The sequence below is a fragment of the Poromitra crassiceps genome (assembly GCF_964638095.1).
Source record: "Poromitra crassiceps genome assembly, chromosome: 18".
Taxonomy (NCBI): domain Eukaryota; kingdom Metazoa; phylum Chordata; class Actinopteri; order Beryciformes; family Melamphaidae; genus Poromitra; species Poromitra crassiceps.
The window spans coordinates 30,155,845-30,180,262 of record NC_139636.1 but is presented as its reverse complement, the minus strand read 5'-3'; the positions used below and the strand labels follow the sequence as shown (position 1 = coordinate 30,180,262).

General features: G+C 44.2%; 2 protein-coding genes across 2 annotated transcripts in view; one reads left to right on the top strand and one right to left on the bottom strand.

Moving 5' to 3' along the window:
- LOC310792650 (cytoskeleton-associated protein 5-A-like) overlaps nt 1-8,899 on the top strand; it is a 62,047-nt gene extending 53,148 nt beyond the window's left edge. Inside the window, exons 35-43 of the mRNA XM_083654368.1 lie at nt 208-387; nt 1,747-1,934; nt 3,385-3,460; nt 4,695-4,883; nt 5,600-5,737; nt 5,965-6,048; nt 6,419-6,578; nt 7,591-7,721; nt 8,354-8,899. Coding sequence (XP_083510494.1) covers nt 208-387; nt 1,747-1,934; nt 3,385-3,460; nt 4,695-4,883; nt 5,600-5,737; nt 5,965-6,048; nt 6,419-6,578; nt 7,591-7,721; nt 8,354-8,596 — 1,389 coding nt within the window. The 3' untranslated portion in view covers nt 8,597-8,899. The remainder of the gene's footprint in view (nt 1-207; nt 388-1,746; nt 1,935-3,384; nt 3,461-4,694; nt 4,884-5,599; nt 5,738-5,964; nt 6,049-6,418; nt 6,579-7,590; nt 7,722-8,353) is intronic.
- Nucleotides 8,900-12,738: 3,839 nt separating this feature from the next.
- On the bottom strand, nt 12,739-20,431 carry LOC310792877 (homeobox protein DBX1-B-like; the record flags this gene model as incomplete). The annotated part of the gene is made up of 4 exons (XM_083654647.1): nt 12,739-13,047; nt 14,170-14,372; nt 18,939-19,022; nt 20,065-20,431. 4 exons carry the CDS (start codon nt 20,429-20,431, stop codon nt 12,739-12,741), a joined length of 963 nt encoding a protein of 320 aa, XP_083510773.1.
- Between the last annotated feature and the right edge of the window lie 3,987 nt (nt 20,432-24,418).

Genomic DNA, 24,418 nt, shown 5'->3' with positions numbered 1-24,418 from the left:
CGGTCACAAAACTCTTAATTACAAGTTTTTATTACAGTGTTTTTTTTATAGTTATTTTGGCACATTTACACACATTCATGTAAAATAAGATATTTCACATTGCCAAATATCTGATTTTCCATACCAGGTATCGGTGCGTCCATAGTATTGTAAATCCTACTGTGGAACTGTGGTTTTCTGATCCATCCACATTGTTTGTCCCCACAGATAGACGAGGTGCTGCGTCAGGAGGACAAGGCGGAGGTCATGTCGGGTCACATAGACCAGTTCCTCATCGCCACCTTCATGCAGCTGAGGCTCATCTACAACACTCACATGGCCGACGACCGGCTGGACAAGAAGGACATCTTCAAACTCTACAGCTGCATTATAGGAAACATGCTCTCTGTAAGTCACTCAGCTGCTTTGCTTTGCTGGACTCTATTATTTGGCAACTGCCACGACTCTTATTTCCCCACAGCAATCACACTTTGATTTGATATAAATATAATCTTCACTTGATCTAAAAATGCATCCAGAACAAGGCTAAAGTACGTCGTCCACACCAACCCGCTTTCCTTTTAAATTGCATAGCTTTTGCTGTGTTTACGCCTTGCGTCCACACTGCTCTGCACCTCGGCAGAGGTCAGTCAGAGGTTAGAGCTTCCAGGCAGTCAGACTAGCCATGTGCTGCAGCTCCTTCAGCACCTTCAAAGGACATGCCCACACAGTCTCAGAGAGCAGAGTAGAGACACGCCCACACAGTCTCAGAGCAGAGGAGAGACACGCCCACACAGTCTCAGAGCAGAGGAGAGACACGCCCACACAGTCTCAGCAGAGGAGAGACACGCCCACACAGTCTCAGAGCAGAGTAGAGACACGCCCACACAGTCTCAGAGAGCAGAGTAGAGACACGCCCACACAGTCTCAGAGAGCAGAGTAGAGACACGCCCACACAGTCTCAGAGAGCAGAGGAGAGACACGCCCACACAGTCTCAGAGCAGAGGAGAGACACGCCCACACAGTCTCAGAGCAGAGTAGAGACACGCCCACACGTCTCAGAGCAGAGTAGAGACACGCCCACACGTCTCAGAGCAGAGTAGAGACACGCCCACACGTCTCAGAGCAGAGTAGAGACACGCCCACACAGTCTCAGAGCAGAGGAGAGCAGGGCATTTTGAAACCTCATTTTATGTACTTGCCGACATTTTGAATCGTTCAAATTTGGCTTAGTGGTTAATAACAAATTTTTGACAAATTCAAAACGCATTTATTCTTGGTTTCCAGGGACTTTAAGAATTATGATGTATTAACAATTCCTTACCGTGTCTGTAATACACATAACTCATATTATGTATGTAGACAGTCTTCATGTCAATTCAGCATCAATATAATCCATAAAGATATACGAGAAAGATGAGAAAAAGACAGACTTGAGAGAGACAGCTCGGAGTTTTGGCCATTTCGCTTAGCAACCAACCAACCGAGTGGGTGAACAATCTGCTTCCTGTTTTACACTGGCCCAGGCGCATTGATATAGATTTTTTTCTGGACCACAGCTGAAACTTTCATGTGGACAAAGATCGTTTTCCTCTTTAAACGCTGGTTTAGAACAAAACCGGTGGACATAGTGTGGACATAGTCTTATTGTGGTTTACTGAGCAGGAGATTTTTGGAGCTATGGGCCAGTAGAAAGCTTACTTTATGCCACTTGGATCTAAAAAGGCGAACTTGTGTCTCTTGCCCTCTTCCCCTCTCTGTCCCCAGTTGTTCTCCATGGAGTCCCTGGCCAGAGAGGCGTCTATGGGCGTGTTGAAGGACCTGATGCACGGCCTGATCACCCTGATGCTGGACGGCAGAGTGGAGGACATCGAGGACGGACAGCAGCTCATCAGATCAGTCAACCTGCTGGTCGTCAGAGTGCTGGAGAGATCTGACCAGACCAACATACTCAGGTGAGAGTGAGTGTGTGAGAGAGAAAGAGAGAGAGAGACATTGAATGTGCTTGAATTTATATATTTTGAATAGAAATTGACGTTCTTTTGATTTTAATTTGATTTAACGTTATAAGCTACCGTCCGCTGTCTGCATGTGTTTCTCCTGCTGTCTGTTTCACACGCCACCTGTCTGGAGAAAGTGTGGCAGTCACGTGCGCGCAGGAGTGATTGAAGTCAAATGATGCAAGTTAAACAGCGGCAAGCAAGGGAGAAAATTAACGTTAAGCGAACCTTCAGCTATGCCTGGAAAATTCTAAAAATTCTAAAATAAAATTTCTCAGTGTTGTAACACTAATTAACCTTGATCTCAAATCTTTCTGTGCATATTTGTACCTTGAAATAATTGCATATTAATGTCTTGTCTGACAAATGAAATCTACAAATGAAGTATAAAAAAAAACTGCTGTGTTGGGTCCTTTGAATTTGAGGTTTAAAGTCGAGGTGAACCCGTTCGTCACGTGCATCTGAGTCCGTTTCAGACTGAAAACAAATTGAGAGGCGGACCATATACGTGTCGATGATTTGATTTGACAATTCTGAGGACTGGCTTTGGCATTGGCCAATCCTGGCGTGTTCCACCCCCAAATCGAGTGGGATTCAGCCTGTTGTCATGCTACGCGAGTGGGATCCGCAGAGTACCAGGGAGCCAGCTGCTTCGTGCGGAGCGAGCGGACAATCCGATGCATGGGTGCTGCCCGCCCGCCTGGAATCTCCGAGAGACGACCCCTGACAGCCAGGGAGGCTGTCAGGCTCGGAGGCGCGCGCCATTATCGTTATAAATGTAAATAATATTCCTGGAATGCGTGTTTTAACGAGCCAGTTACATTTCTTTGCATTCTTAGAAATTACCGTTTGATTTAGTTTGCATAATTGCTCAAGTTAGTAGTTAGTTTATGGGCTAGAAACTCTGCCAGATGACAGGCACTAGGTGCCATTTTCCCCTTCATTTGGAAGAGAAAATCCTGAAATGAAGATTTGATTGACAGCTGCATGTCGTGATATGATTGGTTGAAATGGGGTAGAAATTTGATAGTACTAGGTGACGTCAGCAAACTGTAAATTACTGTTATCAATGAAATCTTGAAAAATGAACTTTTGATGTGAAAAAGTGTGAAAAACTAAAGAAATTTGATTTTTGTGATTTGTTTTGCATACATTATTAAATAGGTGCACTGCATACCCAGGTATTTGAACTAAAATAAAATAAGTCATTTTTGGGTTCAGCTCGACTTTAAGAAGGTTTGGGATCCCTGGTTAGAGAGCCAGCAGTTAGTTGAGTCAAGACTGGTAGATGGTAAATATTCATGTAGATAAGATGTGCTGATAGCATTAACCTATTTATCTCTCTCTCTCTCTCTCTCTCTCTCTCTCTCTCTCTCTCTCTCCCTCCCTCCCTCCCTGTCTCCAGTGCTCTGCTGGTTTTGCTGCAGGACAGTTTGATCACTACAGCCGGTTCTCCCATGTTCTCTGAACTGGTCATGAAGGTAGGGGCCACATATGTCTCAGGAATTTAATGATCTAATTTGTGGAAATATGATGACAAAATAGTTTATCTATCTAGGAGAATCTGCAGACTTCATTCAATCTGTTTGTACCAGTTTGGCAAAATGATGACGTAACAAGTGGTGCCCCATTTCCTGGGTAAAGATTTCAACCGGTGCCCCTTGTGGCTCCGTTTTGAATGGCAAGGAGCAAAGCGAGGGGCACTCAAAAACGAAGGGTAGGGGTAAAAATAATAAGACATGGGATTGTGCCGTGGTGCCTTGTGCATATACATAAGATACATTGAGATGTAGCTTTTAAATCACATTGGAAATTAGAGTTTTTAATGATAGTCCTCCCATTCAAGAAAAACAGATTTAGTTAGTTGACGCCCGACCAAAAAGAAAAAAGGAGGGTGCCTTCATACTGATACATACAGTATGATACATAATGGTAGATCCGGCCCTGGCAGCCAGGCATGAAGTCCGTACAAGTTGTGACCGGCGCGGAAACAGAACAAAGTGAGGCGTGGAGCAAAAGAGAGTGAGGCGCGGAGCAAAAGAGAGTGAGGCGCGGATCAAAAGAGAGTGAGGCGCGGAGCAAAAGAGAGTGAGGCGCGGAGCAAAAGAGAGTGAGGCGCGGAGCAAAAGAGAGTGCTTCTGGTGTGAACGGAAAGGCTCCTGCTCAACGCTTCCATGACGTGCTGCTTCGGAGACGCTTCTGGTGTGTCCCAGCCGCTCCTTTGTCAGGCAGCTATCTAAGGTTACCGAAGGCCGTGAGGAACCCTGAATGTCTTTGCACTGGCCTACATTTTCAATTAACTATTTCTTAATTGAAAATTAAAAAAATTAATTAATGACCTTTAATTAAAAAAATTAAAGGTCATTTAAATCAGCAAAAAAAAATCATGTTTCAGCCAACCGCCTAACTCCGCTGTATTCTTTGCATTCTTTACCAACCTATTGATTTTCAAGTCAGTTTCTGATTTAAATGTAAAGCTCAAGTCTTGCTGGCACATTAGAACAACAAACTAATGGCTGACTCAGAGCTGTCCAGTTAGACTGTGTATTAAACAATACATCTCTTACAAACAATGTGTCACAATATTTCACTCTGGAATGTAAAATCATATGAATGTGCTTACAGACAACAAGTGACAACCCTCTCTCCCTGTGTGTGTGTGTGTGTGTGTGTGTGTGTGTGCGTGTGCGTGCGCGTGTGCGTGTGTGTGTGCAGTGTCTTTGGAGGATGATCAGGTTCCTCCCAGAAACCATTAACAGCATCAATCTGGATCGGATCTTACTGGACGTCCACAATTTCATGAGGGTTTTCCCCAAAGAGAAACTCAAGCAGCTAAAGAGCGACGTGCCACACAGGACCCTGAAGACACTGCTACACACACTCTGCAAACTGACCGGGGCTAAGGTCATACACACACACACACACACAATTGGCCATGTATTTTCTTTATTAATTTATTAATTTATTCATCTACCTATTCATATTGTCATATTACAGGCGTCTTGAAGGGTCCTTGAAAGTTTGTAAATGGTAAATGGCCTGCATTTATATAGCGCTTTTATCCAAAGCGCTTTACAGTCAGTAGGTACATTCACCCATTCACACACCAATGGCGGCAGGCTACCACGCAGGGTGCTGGCACACCATCGGGAGCAATTTGGGGTTCAGTAAATGGTAAATGGTAAATGGCCTGCATTTATATAGCGCTTTTATCCAAAGCGCTTTACAATCAGTAGATAGTCTACATTCACCCATTCATACACCAATGGCGGCAGGCTGCCACGCAGGAGCAAGGAGGGTTAAGTGTCTTGCCCAAGGACACAACGACAGCAGCTGGGAGGGAGCGGGGATCGAACCGCCAACCCTTGCGTCATTGGCCGACCCGCTCTACCTCCTGAGCTAAAGCCGCCCCATGCACGGGGCCAAGGCAAATTCAGTGTCTTACCCAAGGACACTTCGACATGCAGACTGGAGACCGCATTCCAAGCACCACGATCCACGTGCCGTTCTGAGCATGCACAGTTGACCCCTCCGCCTTATAGTAGTGAGATATTATTTTTTAGGTAATTTAGGTAATTTTTGACGACAAATTTCTATTGTATTTATTTATTAATATGTAGATCCTGGACCACCTGTCGATGATAGAGAATCGTAACGAGTCTGAGTTGGAGGCTCATCTCAGACGGGTGGTGAAACACTCTGGAAACCTGTCCGGGTTCAAGACCGACCGGGGCAACGAGAAGGGCGGCCTGCGCATGGTGAGCAACACACCTCACAGCAACACGCAGCTCACTCACTCACTCACTCACTCACTCACTCACTCACTCTCTCTCACTCTCTCACTCACTCACTCACTCACACACACACTCACTCACTCTCTCTCACTCTCTCTCTCACTCTCTCACTCACTCACTCACTCACTCACTAAATGAAAAATGAAGAGCTCTAGATGTGCTGATAGACCTCAAGTGAATTTGTGTTGCAGGAGGAGCGGATGTCGAAGGCTAAAGTCAGTGACATCCTGTCAGAGATATTCAAGAAGATTGGCTCCAAGGAGAACACTAAAGAGGTCTGCTCATATCCAGTCTGGTGATATTTGGATAAAATTAACAGAAACGAAAATGAGTCTATTTATTATTATTTTTTAAAGAAAGAAAGAAAATTGTTGGGAGACTGAAATCAAACTTGGTTTCATTGATAGGAGAACGGCAGGATTGGAAGGGGAGTTTTTGTTCCCCCCATTTTGGGCGTGGTTTCTGAATGATGACGTGCTCCGCAGTGTCTCTATACCCTGAATAGCAAAGGTTACAAAGTGCGAGAAACTAGGAGAAGTTCTATCTATGTTGTTGCAATTTCTATTGGTCACCGATGGAGGTTGATACAAGTGATAAATAACAGTGTGCTATTGTGCTAATGTACAAATATCCTGTCATCCCCAGGGTCTGACCGAGTTATATGAGTACAAACAGAAGTACTCTGACGCCGACCTGGAACCCTTCCTCAGAAACACCTCCCAGTTCTTCCAGAGCTACGTGGAGCGAGGACTGCGCGTGATCGAGTCTGAGAAAGAGGGTAAAGCACACATCCAGACCTCCGCAGGTATAGCCAGGGCCAGGGCCAGGGCCAGCCTGCTTCACCACTCACACTGTGAAAAAGCAGAATAAGTAAGGGTTAATGCACGACGAGGTGTCCATTATCAGAAATTATTGGACGACGTGGAGGCGTGAACCGTCCGAGGCGAAGCCTCCGCGAAGTCCAATCATTTCTGATAATGGACACCTCGAAGTGCAATAACCCGCTTATACCATGGTCACTTGCCAAATAAACAAAAAAAGACCATTTATATTTCCATGCATTTTGCAATCAGAATCTAGTTTTCATAACCTTGAATGAGTTGAGAACCGGCGAGACAAAATAGTCCCCTCGGCTGCTCAAGATTACGCTATCATTGGATAAAATGGCCGCTTAGTGCCTGCACCTGGCACAATTCTAGAGTCAAGCTAATTAATAATTTAGCCAATTGTATGTAATATACGAAAAAAAAGCATATGCCGATGTCTAAGAATGCAACGCCATATAACTGGCTCGTTAATTCTCGCATTCAAGGGAATTACATTAACGTCTGCGGGTCTTATAAGACGTAAATGGCGCGAGGCTGGAGTAGACTGAAAACCATCAGCTTTCTATGTTGGAGTCCAGGTATGTTTTGTGCAAGGACGTCTCTCAGTGTGTTGCTGTTAACTGCACTATAAAAGTGCCATATTAAGCGTTAACGGTGGTATAGAGCTCAAACGGCTCTGTCGTGATCCTGGCACATTGATATGAACGGTGAACAGACCATTTAGCTAGGTGTACATTATCACTGTACATTATCACAAATTAATGGACACCTTGCAGCCAATCAGAATCGAGTATTCCCCCAGACCATGGTATAATGTCTTTCATTGCTTCCTCGTCGTCAGGATAAGAGCTTGTCTAGCTCATTTAAAAATGGATTATCCTGACCAAGAAAGTGGAATAACACTGGTTGGATGTCCAGTATGAAAGTGGAATAACACTGGTTGGATGTCCAGTATGTTTTTAAGTGTTTTGTTCTTCTGTGTGACTGCAGTGATCCCTCAGCACGGCGTGGACTTGGGTTCTCTCAGCAACGTCAGTAACGGAGAAGAGCTGAAACCAGCCGTTTACTACGAGAGACTCAAGATCCTCAGACAGAGACAAGGCCTGGAAAACAACTCCAGGGTGGGTAGACACATATATACTGCTTACTGCAAATATACTGCTTCATCCTCCCAGTGTTGAATTACACAAATACCCCTCTGTTTGTTCTATTGTTATTTACATAAACAAGACACATAATGTGGGACAAAATATAAATATATCGTGTTACTTCCTCTTGCGATACATTATCAATACACTGGCACCCGTATCATGATACCATATTGTGATGCCATATCGTGACATTTTATCCTGAAATGTCTTATTTTTTTCTTTTTTGCATTAATGTTTTCTGTCAACTTAATTTACACAGATTGAAAAGATTTTCAATCAATTCTATGAAAAAATACATAATTCCTGCTCTTTGCCTTTTTAAGGGTATTTTTCCCTCTTCAGCTACACAAATATGATGTATTGCAGATGAAATGTCTTGCAATGTATCGCAGAATCGCTGTTTCGTGATACCATCGTTATCGAAAGCCAAGTATCGCCATCGTATCGTGAGTTAGTCTGCGGTTCCCGCCCCTAGAGGCAAGAGGGAGCAGCAGCTCCTAGTGAGCCTCGCAAAAACACCACTTCCAGCACCAAGCGCTCTTGTCTATGTTCTCCCCTCCATCCAGATGCTGCAGGGCATGGGGGTCGGCGAGGAGGAGCAGCAGCAGCAGCGGCCGCCTATCTCCTCTCTGCTGTCCTCGTCCAAGCCGTCGGTGGCCTCCTCCACAGACATGCTCCACAGCAAGCTGTCGCAGCTCAAGGAGTCCCGGGAGCTGTACCAGCGGGAGGACAGCACGCACTCGCCCACGCACGCCACCACGCACACCCGCTCCGCATCGCCCGCCTCCGCCAACCTGGATGACCTGAAGAAGCGCCTGGAGCGGATCAAGAGCAACAGGCAATAAGAGGAGGAAATCCTCCCTCCCCAAAATCGACCACTTGGAATCCCCTCCCCTCTAATCTGTGGATTCCGCCATTTCATCCGGTAGTAGAAAAAACCCTAATAGCCTCGTTTGATTTAGTCCGTGTTCGTATTCATTGTTCATTGTTTTCCGGTCGTCTGAAATACATCGCACTCGGGATCCTAGCCCCGCCCCCACCCTCTGTATTCACATTTCAGGTAGCATCAAAGAAGCATACCCTAAAATCACAACCTGAGTCCGACTCCACCCACTGTGCTGGTAGGTTAGGCTCAGCTCTGACTCCACCCACTGTGCTGGTAGGTTAGGCTCAGCTCTGACTCCACCCACTGTGCTGGTAGGTTAGGCTCAGCTCTGACTCCACCCACTGTGCTGGTATGTTAGGCTCAGCTCTGACTCCACCCACTGTGCTGGTAGGTTAGGCTCAGCTCTGACTCCACCCACTGTGCTGGTATGTTAGGCTCAGCTCTGACTCCACCCACTGTGCTGGTAGGTTAGGCTCAGCTCTGACTCCACCCACTGTGCTGGTAGGTAAGGCTCAGCTCTGACTCCACCCACTGTGCTGGTAGGTTAGGCTCAGCTTTGACTCCACCCACTGTGCTGGTATGTTAGGCTCAGCTCTGACTCCACCCACTGTGCTGGTAGGTTAGGCTCAGCTCTGACTCCACCCACTGTGCTGGTAGGTTAGGCTCAGCTCTGACTCCACCCACTGTGCTGGTATGTTAGGCTCAGCTCTGACTCCACCCACTGTGCTGGTAGGTTAAGCTCAGCTCTGACTCCACCCACTGTGCTGGTATGTTAGGCTCAGCTCTGACTCCACCCACTGTGCTGGTATGTTAGGCTCAGCTCTGACTCCACCCACTGTGCTGGTAGGTTAGGCTCAGCTCTGACTCCACCCACTGTGCTGGTAGGTAAGGCTCAGCTCTGACTCCACCCACTGTGCTGGTAGGTTAGGCTCAGCTTTGACTCCACCCACTGTGCTGGTATGTTAGGCTCAGCTCTGACTCCACCCACTGTGCTGGTAGGTTAGGCTCAGCTCTGACTCCACCCACTGTGCTGGTAGGTTAGGCTCAGCTCTGACTCCACCCACTGTGCTGGTATGTTAGGCTCAGCTCTGACTCCACCCACTGTGCTGGTATGTTAGGCTCAGCTCTTTTAGAAAACCTAGTCCAGTATTATTCAGATTGAACTGTAAAGCTAACGCTATGTCTGAATGCACCTGAACGCACTTTGGTGCACACACACACACACACACACACGCCCGGGATCTAGCTTGTATTCAGATTTCAGGCTGAATCAAACTTTGATTTGAATGGAGTGAACGTAATGTATCTCTCCCACAAGCAGACTGTTTTCATGTTGTTTGCCTCTCCCGGCCTTCCCCTCTAGGGGCGCCACCCTCCTCCCAGACACATCTGTCCTGCATCTCTTGCATACTCTCTCACTCAAAGAAAACAAGAAACCTTGTCTCTGTATAATAATAATAATAATCAACTAAGTGGACTACATTTCCCCCCTCAGTTTTAGTTTCATGGCACAATACGTTTGTATATACTTGAGGTTGCTAACCACTTAACGTTAACAAAGCGCTTCTCAAACAGTTGCAGGTGATGAAAAGTTCACAAATTGAACTTGTTGCAGTCGTCGTACCTACCAGTAGAGGGCTTGGGTTAACTTTGACACCCCCCCCCTTCCCCTGCCCTTGTGGCTGAACACTGTCTAGATACATCTCAACTACCTTCTCTGCTTGTCGTTCACCTTTAGATACACAGCTCACCTTTGGCTAGAGCATTAAGACCTGGTGTCGACAGGCTTCTTCACTAAAGCCCAGTTCGCACTAACATTACTTGGGCACTTCAAGTGATTCATCATTGCGAAGATCGTCGTGATTGTAATAGTTTGAAAGTAAACATTTTGGCACAAATTACCTTCCGTTCCTCAGTGAAAATGGCGATCCCTTGATAATTATAATCTAACGTCAATCTAATCTAACCTAACAAGTTTTATGTTACTAAATCATAAAGTGGCAAAATGTAAGATCTTGACTTTACACAATTGCGCCATCTTGAGTGTGGGGCTGGAAGTGCTGTTTGTTTGTTAGTGTGTACCTACCTGCTGATGTAGTCCTGTCCTGTAGGTGGCAGTGCAGTGGAAGGCTTTCAACTGAACAGGCTCACCTAGCTAGAGCTCTGTGTTCATGAAGGAAGTGGCGTTTCATTAAATGACTGTAGGAATCTTGTGTGTTTGACCCAGACGTTTGGTCAAAGTTACCTGGATAATCTGTCTCGTTTAGCCTTCCACTTTGTGTCTAATATGAAGGTGGCCATTGTGTGTGCCTCCCACTTGGTTTAATGCATTGGTTTTAGGTAAAAGTCTGCAGTGTTTCTCGTCTATCGTCCGTAGGCGAGCCACGTTTGATCCGTTCGGGGAGTTCAGACCAAGCGGAGCCATAGCTAGGTTTCATGTTGTGTTATGGGGCTGTGCTTTGGACTGACTTTTCTCTAGAACCAAGGAAGTCTTGGCTGTAAATATGTACTAATTCCCTCCATAACATCACCATTTATTTAACAGCAGCCATGGAACAGGACTGTAGAGCCAACATGGCAGACACCGACAACCGCATTGACCAAACTCTTATTTATGTATGGCTCTTTATCCGAACGAAGGAATTTCACTACATTCTGTTAAGGTTACAGAGCATGGCATGAAGTCATTGTGTTTATTTTTTCATGTAAATAAAGTTTGCATTACTAAAAACGAGCTGCTTAATGGAGTCATTGTTTTTCTGATGGCCCAGTCAGTCGTCTGTGCTGTAGCTGAATGTTCAGTTCAAGCAAAAACATTGTTTTGTATTTAATTGAAATGCCAGTAGTCTACATTGTTGCTCTCCAGTTTTCTGTGTATAATCCATAGTGTAAAATGGCAATAAAGTATTGTTTTTTTTTAACAATCATCTGTCTCCTTGGCTGTATGTGTTTTCTAGTCTATTCCATTCTATCTATTTCTAGTTTTATATCGATAGGACATTAGAGATCAATACAAAATGATACATTTAAGATTTATTTGAGAAAATATACTCAGCAATACAAATACTGTATGTATGTCAAGCACAAAATAAGTACTTAGGAGTTTAGACATTTAAATCTATGTTAAAAAAATATTCAATCTAACAAAAGTCATTTATACAACACTGTACAAAAAAAATGGCACTGAAGGGAAGAGGCTGAGAGAATACAGCAAGGTACTGGAGTACTGGGCTGAGAGAATACAGCAAGGTACTGGAGTACTGGGCTGAGACAATACAGCAAGGTACTGGAGTACTGGGCTGAGACAATACAGCAAGGTACTGGAGTACTGGGCTGAGAGAATACAGCAAGGTACTGGAGTACTGGGCTGAGAGAATTCAGCAAGGTACTGGAGTACTCGTCGCCATTCAAAAGTTAATTTGACAAATACCAGCGGCAAAAACTGAAGGTGCATTTTCACTATTTTCATCATCCATACTGGGCCGTTTAGGTATTTTCAGGAATTAAAAAATCTGGTTGATTTTTCTATCCAATACCCATTCATGTCTATGTAAAAAAAAAAAAAAATGCATTATCTAGAGCAGTGGTTCTCAAACTCTTTCATGTCATGGACCCCTAAACTAACACTAATTAGACCACAGACCCCCCCCCCCCATTTGATAAAAATTTGATCCCAGGGAACCCCATCAGATAATTACAGGATGAAACCCATGACCAAAATAGTCATTGTTCAATGCTCATTGTCATGTCATTGTTAAGTGGTGTAGCTGGTTTCCATAATGTGACATCATGTGTGTCGCATAAGATGATAAACCAAACCTGCACTGCTTACTTCAGCACCTGGATGTGAGTTTACTTATGGATGGAATTATAGTGAAAATAAATTATTCACATTTTTGCTGCCCCCATCCTCACCCCCACCCCAAGGACCCCTGGGGGTCCCCGGAGCCCCCTTTAAGAACCACTGATCTACAGTCTGGGTTTGGGTTCCAGTCAGGCTCACGTCAACATTAAAACAGATCTCAGTCCAACTCTCAAGGCTCCACCTCTGTTTCACACGGGCACACGCATAATGATCTCTAAATCCTCTTATCTATGACGTTACAAAACGGTAATTTCTTCGCCCTCCGACTCCGAGAGCTCCGACTGTTTGCTGGACTCTGAGGGAGAGGACGGGTGGTGTTGGCGGTGATGGTGCAACTCCTCTCTGTGCAGCAGAGCCTGAGAGTCACGCGTGGTGGTCCCGTCCAGCGTACCGTGGTGGCAGTAGGGGCCCTGGACATCGGTGAGGTCAGGGTGAGGGTTGGTCTTGGTCGGCAGGGTCTGCTGGCGGCAGCCGCCCGTCGACAGGAGCTCCCTCTCCTTGGAGTTCCTCCACTTCATCCTCCGGTTCTGGAACCAGATCTTCACCTTCACAGGAGAGAAGGAAGTTTGAAAGACCCTCAAATACACAGAGTTTCATCTCGGCTTTCTAAACAGTTTAAATGAATGTGGTCCGTTTTTTTTTTGAGTTGGAGGAACAAAACCCACATGGGGAGGAAGCCTTACACCTACAGGTGAAAAGTAGGGTACTCAACTGTACTGAACTGACCATCTGCTATTGGCTGGTCTTTGGTGCCACATGGTGTCATTCTTATACAGGTGGTGACATCACCTGGCACAAAGATGAAAACTGACTGAGGCTTGACAAACCCACAACTTCAATACTGCCAGCCAGTGATCAAACTCTGAGCCACTGGGTCACACTTCTTAATTCAAAATTGACTGAGGCTCGAACCCACAACCTCAAAATTGACTGAGGCTCAAACCCACAACCTCAAAATTGACTGAGGCTCAAACCCACAAGCTCAGTGCTGCTGGGCAGTAATCCAACTATGTGAGCCACTGTGTCACACTTGTTAGGACAGGTTTTCTCAGAGCTTTTCAGTCTTTCTCTAACTGACTGAGGCTCGAACCCTCAACCTCCAAACTGTCATGCAGCCGTCAAGCTGTGGGTCACTGAGTCTCACAAGTTCAAGTCATTTCTGTCGGAGCTTCACTTGAGAAGTTCTTCAAAGACCAAGCTTTCACTGAGGCTCAACCCCAAGTACAGTACACCTCCGAATTGTGGTGTGGCCGTAGGTGTCATTTACAACGGGGACATGTCTCCACCACTTTTCAACACAAAGCGACACCCTTGTGTACTCAGATGTCAAATATGGTCTGACTGAGAATGCTGGAAATTTGAGTCTGGAAAAGTATGGAATTTTGAAATGGAAAATGTGTTTGCGGTTGTTTGCGACAGGCAGCGTGTCATTTAGTTTCAAAATGAACGGGAGAATGATCATGACGGAACGCTCCAGGCTGGCCAGACAAGCTGCGGCGTCGACAGAGCTGAGCCTCCAAGCTAAAGCAGGTGAGCTTGGTTCTGTGCCTAACGTTAGCCTGGGAGCGCTCTGGGCCGTGACAATAATGTGGAAAAGGAAAAGACCTGTATTGGCTGATGATGATATGGAGGGATGGTGATAGATTGGATCATTTCTCCGTGTCTACCTGGGAGTCTTTGAGTCCCAACTTGCTGGCCAGCTTCTTCCTGTCCGGCTTGCTGATGTATTTCTGCTTCTGGAAGGTCCTCTCCAGGGCCTTGCGCTGCAGGTCAGAGAACACAGCCCGCCGCAGCATGCCCCTCCTGGGCTTCCCTCTGGGGGCCAGGGGCCACGAAAACGTCCCCGGGACAGGAACCACGGAGGAGGAGGCTGCAGGAGGACACAACACAGCAACGCATGCTTACTTTAAGAGCCACCAGAGCAGGATTTCTCACACTTTTCTGTATCACTCAGACACTTAGGGTGCTTTTACACTGAAAAATAAAATCTGTAACTTTATGAAGTTTGTGAAGAATTTACACCATCTGAAAGAACCTTAATTTGTTTCTTTTTGGAGAATGCTTGCTCACAGTCCCTAACACTTTATTTTAATAGAGAGTCCCAGGGATGACGTATTTTTGTAGTCGGAACGCGGAAGTCCTGGACTTCCTGGTTCTTCACTGTTTCTGCCTATGGGATTTTTGAATGGGTTTTTGCCACGATGCTTCAAATAAGGTCTCTGGGCAACGCAAGCTTAATCAAACGCGAACCAGAGTTCAGCCAGATAATCTTCACACATGAGGACCTTTATGCTCTGTGTTATTGTCAGTGTGAATACAGTGTGTAGAAATCAGAAGCTTAACTCCCAACAGCTCATAGCTCAGTCGGCTGAGCGGCTGTGTCACTGTCTCTGTCTGACAGGTAGGCTGTTGGTTCGATTCCCCATGGAGGAGACATTATTACAGCACTGCCCTGTCTTTAACATCACCAGCGTAGCGCCTCCTACAGGCAGATACACAGAGCGACACAGCGCCTCCTACAGATCCACAGAAATTGACACTGTGGACAGACTGCAAAGAGATCCAGACATATACTGAGTCCAGAGCAGTTTTTCAAAAAGTTACTTTTACATGTAGCGGCAGCCAAACAAAACCAATGATAAGACATACTTCCCATGTCAGTAAAACTTCAGCTCTCTGTGGTTTTCTGTCTCATAAGCCTCAGCTCATGTCTCTGCAGAGGTCGGGGGGGGAGAACATCCCCCCCCTTAGCTCCAGGCAGTGCCAGCTGAACGGGATTAGAACCCACAACCTCTGGCCCCAGTGTCACTGTGTGTATTATTCCTTCACACCACCAGCTGCCCTTCACACTCACAGCTCTTCTCCGGGCGCTCTTGTCTCTTCCCTCTGCCTGTCACCATTCAAAACTGACTGAGGCTCGAACCCATGACCGCAAAAGTGGCTGAGGTCTCAATATTGCCCGGCAGCAAGCTTACTCTCTGTGCCACCAAGTCAGACTGATTGAATGAGGTTTTCTCAGGGCTTTAAATGACTCTTTCCTCTGGCTGTCGACATTCAAAACTGACTGAGGATCGAACCCACAACCTCAAAATTCACTGAGGCTCAAACCCACAAGCTCCAAACTGCTAGACAGCAATCCAACTCTCTGAGCTAGTGGGTCATAGTGATTAAGACTAGAAGATTAAAGTATAGTCTTTATGCATCTTAAAATATGTTTTGAAGGGACCTTTTAAGTTGAATAGTATTTGAAATATATTAATATGACGTGAGTTTCTATTCGCCTTGCACAGAAAACCTTTTACTTTTATACTTGAGTACATTTCAGAGCCTGTACTTTTTTCCTTTTACTTGAGTAATTAAGTTGAATCAGTACTTCTGCTTTACCAGTCTTTTTTTTACACAAATAACTGTACTTCTACTTAATCAGAGCAACAATGTGATTAAATTTGGAATGACAAGAAAAAATTACACGTCTGTGCAATAGGCTAAGTAGATGTAAATAACTCAGATATAGGGTTTGCAATTGTAACGTTCCATATAATGAAGTATCTCATGCTTGTTGATTGCTGCTCACGTTTGCGATACTTCTGGCTCGCCTGGAAAGAAGGTGGGAGCAGCCGAGTACAGTCAGCCAATCAGAGGCAGAGAGGGGCGGGTCATGCCATCGCCATCATGGGATAAAAAAGTATCGCTACCCGGACACACCCAATCATCAATACATGACATTTGAGATGTCCATGGTGGAACATGACTCTTGCTTGCGTACGTCATGGCCCTGAAGGCACCCTGAGGCCCTGAAGGCACCCTGAGGCCGCACAGAAGCTGCTTGTTCTGGGTGAAGCCTGGTGTAGGGAGGAGAAAAAGCCCCATTTGTCTCCCCAGTGGAAACAGAGCCTATGGTAATGAGCCTGGCCCTCCAAAGCACGGCTCACACTGCCTCTAATGAAGCATGAAGGGGAATTGTATAGGTTGCAACTGCATAGAAAAAGCTAATTGTGTTATAATGAAGTGAGTGGAAAAGGCCGCAGACAGGCCAGTATATTATAGCCTCTTAAAGACAGGCAACAATATGATAGTCCTGTTAGAGTCTGTGGGGACTCTACAAGCTGAGAAGCACAGAGGTGATGGCTGCTTGGATGTTTTTGGTGTTGAAAACTAGCCAAACTGTAGCTAATGCAATGGCAAAGACTAATTGTGGTTATTTCCTAAATATACATATCACGTAGAGGTTACTGCACTACGAATACTACAAACTACTTGTGGTCTGGCTTTAAAGATCACAGGTCATGTGGGGTTTAGATTTAACCACAACAACAAAAACTTTCTGTAGGACACATTGAAGTCACAAGAATAAAACTAGGATGAGGAAAAATATGTGGGGCTATTAGCATTTTTAATCAGGCTCATCCACCCCTGGCATGAAGGATAGCTTGATTACTATTTGAAGAATTGATCAATATTACATTGGTTAGACTTAACCCGAATGACATGACACATAGGCTACTAGATTGAATAGGATTATGATTATTATATTGTTGGATTATTATTAACCCTGATTTCAATGGAGAGTTCCATATGGTCTTAATACCATTTCAGATGATATATATATATATATATATATATATATATATATATATATATATATAACAGAGCAAGTGGGCAATCTCTCTCTGTCTGCGATTTTTGTCCTGGAAGTGATGTCACCAACTGGAAGTGATGTCATCAGTAATGTCACTTGAGCAATTGGGCGTTGTGATATCACTGATGATGTCATAGACATTGTGACATCATTGTGATGTCATCAATGATGCAAAGTTGAGCAATTGTGCATGCCAATAAAGCAGGCAAGGCCAGGCAGCAACCGAGCTGCGGGCAAGGCCGCGTAGCGGTTGAGCTGCATATGCGAGCTGCAGGCCTAGCTCGGCAAGCTGCAGGGCGGACAAGCCCGCGCAGCGGGTGAGCCTATAGGAATCTAATCTAATGAAGAATTAGTGCATGACTGGTAAACTTGTGAGCAGCAAGGCCAAGCCAAATTTTGTGTAGACCGGTGTGTGAGCGCAGATGCACGTGCATGCTTGTGTGTGTGTGTGTGTGTGTGTGTGTGTGTGTGTGTGTGTGTGTGTGTGTGTGTGTGTGTGTGTGGTTTTGGCTCCTGTTGGTCACGGTGCTGGAAGCTTTGTGGTTGGGCGGAGGGGCTTGGTGGGAAAACGATGGCCCGTGAAGAGGCACTGGGGTCTGGAGCTGGGAAGATACCCGCCTCACATTTAGAGCATGACAAACAGCGCTAATATATTTACAGCGTGACAAACAGCGCTAATATACAGCGTGACAAACGGCGCTAATATATTTAGAGCGTGACAAACGGCAATTTGTAGATTAGGACGACCGGTGCTAATGTCAGCAGTCACTGGGTCGGCTAAATAGGCCTTCAAATTGGCGAGACTGATTCCGAGCTGCTCAGGCTGTCCCGCGGGTGTTCCCAGGCTGAAAGGCCGACAACACGGCCTCTAAACGGCCTACGAGCCCGAGACCTCGTGTTCGCTATCACCAGAACAGATATTTGACTTTGTCTTTAATTAAATATTGAAAAGATTGGGATATTGAATATTAAATAGTTTTTGCTAGTTTTTGCTATTAAAAACGTGTGGGGAACACAATCAACATTTTGAAAGAGGGGGGCATGTGCCCCTAATCGCTAGTGGAAATTACGCCCTAGGCTACCTAACATGTTAATGTGGTTTTAAATAACAAAATATGGGATTTTTAAGGATTATAGTGTACTGCCATTTTTGGATGGAAGATGTCAATGTGCCTGTTGGGCCTATTCTATTCTTATCTAAATTCTATCTTAAAACTTTACTATTTTTCTACTTTGAAATTCCTTGTGTGGTAAAAGCCTCTGAAATCACATTTAGACCATTAAGGGACACTGAAAGCAAAGTTGAGGTGGGTGAGCAGAGCAAGGAGAGAGGGGGAGATATCATACATTAAATGCCTGTTATGCTCTCCCCGATAGGCTACATGCTCCAGTATTTGGAGTTTTGCATTCAAATATAGCCTAAAAAAAATACTGTTGCATCACATTTTAGATCTATAGTGGAGGTACACATCACCTCAAAGCTCCTTTATGCTTGTTTGCCAAGTTACTATGTTGGTAGGCTACTGTATAGGCCTACTGTTTGTATGTTGTAACCTATTGTAAATCAATCTGGATATGAATGCCAAAGTATACATGAACGGCCCCCCATTTTCTCATTTCTTTAACAATACATCGTCCAAACAAAGTTTGAATGAACATTGACAAATTGCAGAAAGATTGAATGGAAGCTCAAGCTATCTAAAAGCAACAACAACAACAACAATAACAACAACAACATCTTACCTGGAAACAGTGCCTAAAATGTAAATACAAATACAGGGAAGTGCTAAGACCTACCTGTGAAATAGGAAGCTCTGATGAACGGATGGAGGTTTCCATCAAAGAAAGGCAGTGGGAAGGATTTAGTCTGAAAAGTCTGGACTGGAGGAGTGCAGGAGGCTGAAATAACGTCACATAATAGTAAGATAAATAACACTGAATAAAATAACCTATTCCATTAAACAGACCATAATGCATAATAGGCAAATAGTATGATCATAATAATATCAATAAATGCTATATAACAATCAGGATAGGATCCAGGGATAAAACTTGAAAATGAACAAATACAGAAAATATTACATCTTTATAACGCCTATAATATTAACTGTACCTGGAGAGGAAGCATTGATCATAAACATAAACAAAATGTTCAGCATATATAAGCTTAATTTTAAGTCCATCTCGAAAACGGAGAAAATAGCCTATATGCTGATAAGTCTGGCTGATAATGGTAACTGATCAGACTGTCTGAGTGACAGTTATATTATACATCTTTATGTCAATCTTTGTGGACAACTCATTGAAAGTGCTTTGCAGTGCCATGTGCAGTCTACATGTTCAGGTTGGGTGGCCCCATTGAAAACCAAACCCGGGAAATCTCACACCTACAGTATTAGTTCCTAATACTAACTAAACTACTGTATGACAGGTTATATTAAAGTTAAGAGTTATATTAGCAAGTTGGCAGTTGGCACCATAAACAACATTTACAATGTAAAACTCAACACAAGTAGCAAGACTACTAGTCTACTATACTACTAGCATAATCCTATATTCTTATTTTATTCTGAAATGAATATTTGGAAAATAAATAAATATATTTAAATGTATTGTATTACTTTTTTTCTTTCTTTTTTTTTTTTACCTTTTTTCAATTATTTCTGGCTACCTATTTAGTAGTAGCTATAGCTCTAGCTTATTTATTATTAATAATCATCTAAATAATAAAATAATCATAATAGAACCACGAATAACACATTTCGCTTAATAGGCTATTTTGTTTTGTTTGTTGTTGTAGGCCTATATTTTTAATATTGTCGCTATTACAGTACTGTAGTAATAAGCATCATCATCATCATCATCATCATCATCGTCATGATCATAATTCTGCACTGGCTGGCTATGTTGTCAGGACACTCACCGCTGCGTGTGGACGGGGCCAGTATGGCGCTGACGCCGAACTTGAGGCTGCAGCCTGCTGTGTGCCGCGGGCTGCTGAGGCCAGAGCCGAACCCGCGTCTGCACCCTGGGGAGTTCGCCGGGCTGGGGCCAGGCACGGGGCCGGGGCTGCAGCCTGTGGCCCGGGGGGACAGCGGGAGCATGTCCCCGGGGCTTCTGGACGATAATGTCCGCTGTATGTAGCTGACAGGCTGGCTTATTCTGAGGAGGTCCTCGACCAGGAAGCCGGAGGGGAGTGACCGGGGCAAGGGCGAGCAGAGAGTCGCCGGAGGACGCAGGAGCCCCGGGTAGAGAGGAGGCGGCAGCGCGCTGCACGCCTGGAACATCATGACGTGATCCGACCGGCCGGAGATCCTCCTACTCTGTCTCTGCTCTACTTATGGGAGCCTCTTATTCGATTTTTTAATCATCACAAACACACGCGCTCAATCTTGTTCTGTGTCGGTCTGTCCTTTTATAGCCTGGAGTCTCTCCTTCTCCATCACACACCGCTGCGCACACCAGCACACACGCACGCACGCATGCACGCACGGCGCGCGCACACACACACACACACACACACACACACACACACACACACACACACACACACACACACACACACACACACACACACACACACACACACACACACACGCGCACACACACACACACACACACACACACGCACACAGTTCAACGTTCAACCCAGCTCTCCGCAAGATGCTGAACAGAAAGGGCCAGCGGATTGGCCGATGGTTCATTGGTTAATTTTGGATTGGATTGAAGTCAAGAAGAAGCGGACCTTTTTGAATGAATGAATACATAATTACATACATAAATAGGCCAAATAAATTGTTTGTTTGATTGGTTGGTTGGTTGTCAAAGGCTATCCAAGGGGATTGAAATTATTGAGTACTGTATAGGCTACTATATACCATGACTGACTACTACCCCAACCATGGCGTCATTGTTCTCGTCCCGTTCATGCGTCCCTGAACACACGCATATTTTTGAACACCATATTATGGTGTAAAAATTTGAAACACGTGACATCATGTAGTCTATAGCAAATTATTTATTTATGGTGCATTGCAAGTTAATTAATCTGTATAGTTCCACACTTGTGATGTGCTTTAAGTTGTAAAACAGTTGTCCAGTGGTAAAATGAGGTTAAAAAATGAATTGTGCAAAGGACAAATAATATGAATATGATGAAAATAATAACAATTTCGAAATGGATTAAAAAGGCACATTTTAAACTGCATTTTGCAAATCATCAGCATTAATTCACCAGTCTTTCATTTAACAGTTAGTATTATGAAATTGCTCATTTGTAAGCATTTTTATTAATAGGTTTGAATAGGAAGGTGAATACAGTAACCTATAAAGTAAATGACTGATGTTACTGCGTGGATAAAGCCTTGCACATAAAGGAGACACATCATGCAAACGTAGATTGTGCACAGAAGAAATCCATGCAGTCGGCAGAGAAACCCTTATCCAAGGCAAAAGATTCACAGAAGGAATCAAAGAACTGAAATATAGACACCGAATTAGGCAGACAGACAATCAAATGCCATCACCTCGAAAACATTCCTGGAGGAACGATGAGGACTTTTGCGCTTTGGAGGCGCCAATGCGCCATGAAACCATGCGTAAAAGCACGCCCCCTCTCTCTCTTCTCCCGGACCCCTCCTATATATCTCTCTCTCCTCTTCCCTCTCTCTCCCTCTCTTGTCCTTGGTCGATGCATGTAAAAGCAACTGCCAATTAACCAACAATTAAGCCGACGTGGCTTTGCGCAACTGAAGCCCCATTAAAATGTTGAAATCTGAAGTGTCAGTATCTCCATAATTCCAAAGATAATGGACATTGCTGAAAAACTATGACCATTAACGACATGTGAAAGGACTTACATGGTTTCATGAAGGCACACAAAGGGTAAGTCCACTTTAGGCTTCTCACTTCTCACGCCTATAGGCTATTAGAATTTACATCTTTGATCGTGGATTGTCTCATAATAATAATAACAATGATAATATTAATAATATTAACAACAACTACTACTACTATTATTATATGCCAAATGATAATAATAATAGCCTATAATAGTAATACATCATAATAAAAAATAATAATACAGCTACGCCCTAACAAGTCTGTATTTCATATTTTCACATACTCCCCCCCCCCCTGCATTTTTCCTGGCCTATATTTCATTAATATATCCTACCTTGCCTATAGGTACACTATAGGCGATTTTGTTACCATAATAACAATAAATAATAATAATGTATTTGGATATGTTCCGATCAGCCGAACCACGTCCCCCCCCCCCCTTCGTTAAGCCATATGACCTTGGCTCGCTTCTGATCCCGTTAAGCATGGAGCGACCATGGGCCGCGCCCGCTGTCGTGCTTTGATCTGTCAGCTCAGCCCGGCCTCAAAGAGCCGTTTTCCTTGGATGGTGATGAATTTAATGTCGGGATTTAGGCCTCTGCTAGGAATTTGATGAAGCTGTAGGCCTATTAATTCTCCATAATAAAGGATTGTCTTGAAAAACGCTGTGTAGCCTATTGAATATGTAATTGTCAATATATTATGTCTTTTATAAAGCTCTCAGATGAGAAGCAAGCAGAAAAGCTAAGGCCTAGTATAGGGTTAGGGTTTGATATTTGTGATTATAGGCGTATGCAAATCATCAATCAAAATCATCCATCAATTATGATCTTTTGTTCACATCCTCAGTAAAAAATAAATAAATAAAATGTCTGACAAATGTCTGACACACACACACATACGAATCATCGCTGAAATATAGCCTTGTGTGTGTGAGTGAATTTATGACATCACTGATGATGTCATCAGTGGGACAGACAGAGAAACACACAGACAGAGCCATAGCTCCCTTTTATATTATATACTGTATAAGATTATATATTATATATATATATATACACACACACACACACACACATGCACGCACGCACGCACACACACACACACCCAACACACACACACACACACACACACACACACACACACACACACACATATATATAAATATATATATATATATATATATAAATATATATATACATCAAGCTTATTCATTATAATCAGGACCCTCTTGCTGTTTCTATGGCACAGTGCATCAGGAGATTGTGTCAGGCTCTCGCTGTGGCTTTCTGACCGCAAGAGACAATGGTGAATTCCAATAGACGTAAAGGAAGAGAGAGGAGAAAAACAGGAACAAAAGAGGTTTTTGAAGTAGAACATTTGGTTTGGGAATAAAGGGGTGCGAGAGGTGAATCCCTAAGGGCGTGCGATAAGACCTGTGACTAATGGCGTTTGACCACGTGTGCTCTCTCTCTCTCTCTCTCTCTCTCTCTCTCTCTCTCTCTCTCTCTCTCACCCTGTCATATATTTCTCTCTGACCTCATTACATTTTGTGAAGAGTGAACCCTGAACAGTGCTCAGAAATAGAAGCGAGAGGCGTGAGAATATTTTTAATAAGCAAAAGGCTATCAGATAAAGCCTGAATACCTTTGATTTAGGCCTATACCTTCATGTCTCAGGTAACTGATCACCATCATGTCTCAGGTAACTGATCACCATCATGTCTCAGGTAACTGAGCAGCATGCTCTACCTTCATGTATCAGGTAACTGAGCAGTATGCTCTACCTTCATGTATCAGGTAACTGAGCAGCATGCTCTACCTTCATGTATCAGGTAACTGAGCAGCATGTTCTACCGTCATGTATCAGGTAACTGAGCAGCATGCTCTACCTTCATGTATCAGGTAACTGAGCAGCATGCTCTACCTTCATGTATCAGGTAACTGAGCAGCATGCTCTACCTTCATGTATCAGGTAACTGAGCAGCATGCTCTACCTTCATGTATCAGGTAACTGAGCAGTATGCTCTACCTTCATGTATCAGGTAACTGAGCAGCATGCTCTACCTTCATGTATCAGGTAACTGAGCAGCATGTTCTACCTTCATGTATCAGGTAACTGAGCAGCATGCTCTACCTTCATGTATCAGGTAACTGAGCAGCATGCTCTACCTTCATGTATCAGGTAACTGAGCAGCATGCTCTACCTTCATGTATCAGGTAACTGAGCAGCATGCTCTACCTTCATGTATCAGGTAACTGAGCAGCATGCTCTACCTTCATGTATCAGGTAACTGAGCAGCATGCTCTACCTTCATGTATCAGGTAACTGAGCAGCATGTTCTACCTTCATGTATCAGGTAACTGGGCAGCATGCTCTACCTTCATGTATCAGGTAACTGATCACCATGCTCTACCTTCATGTATCAGGTAACT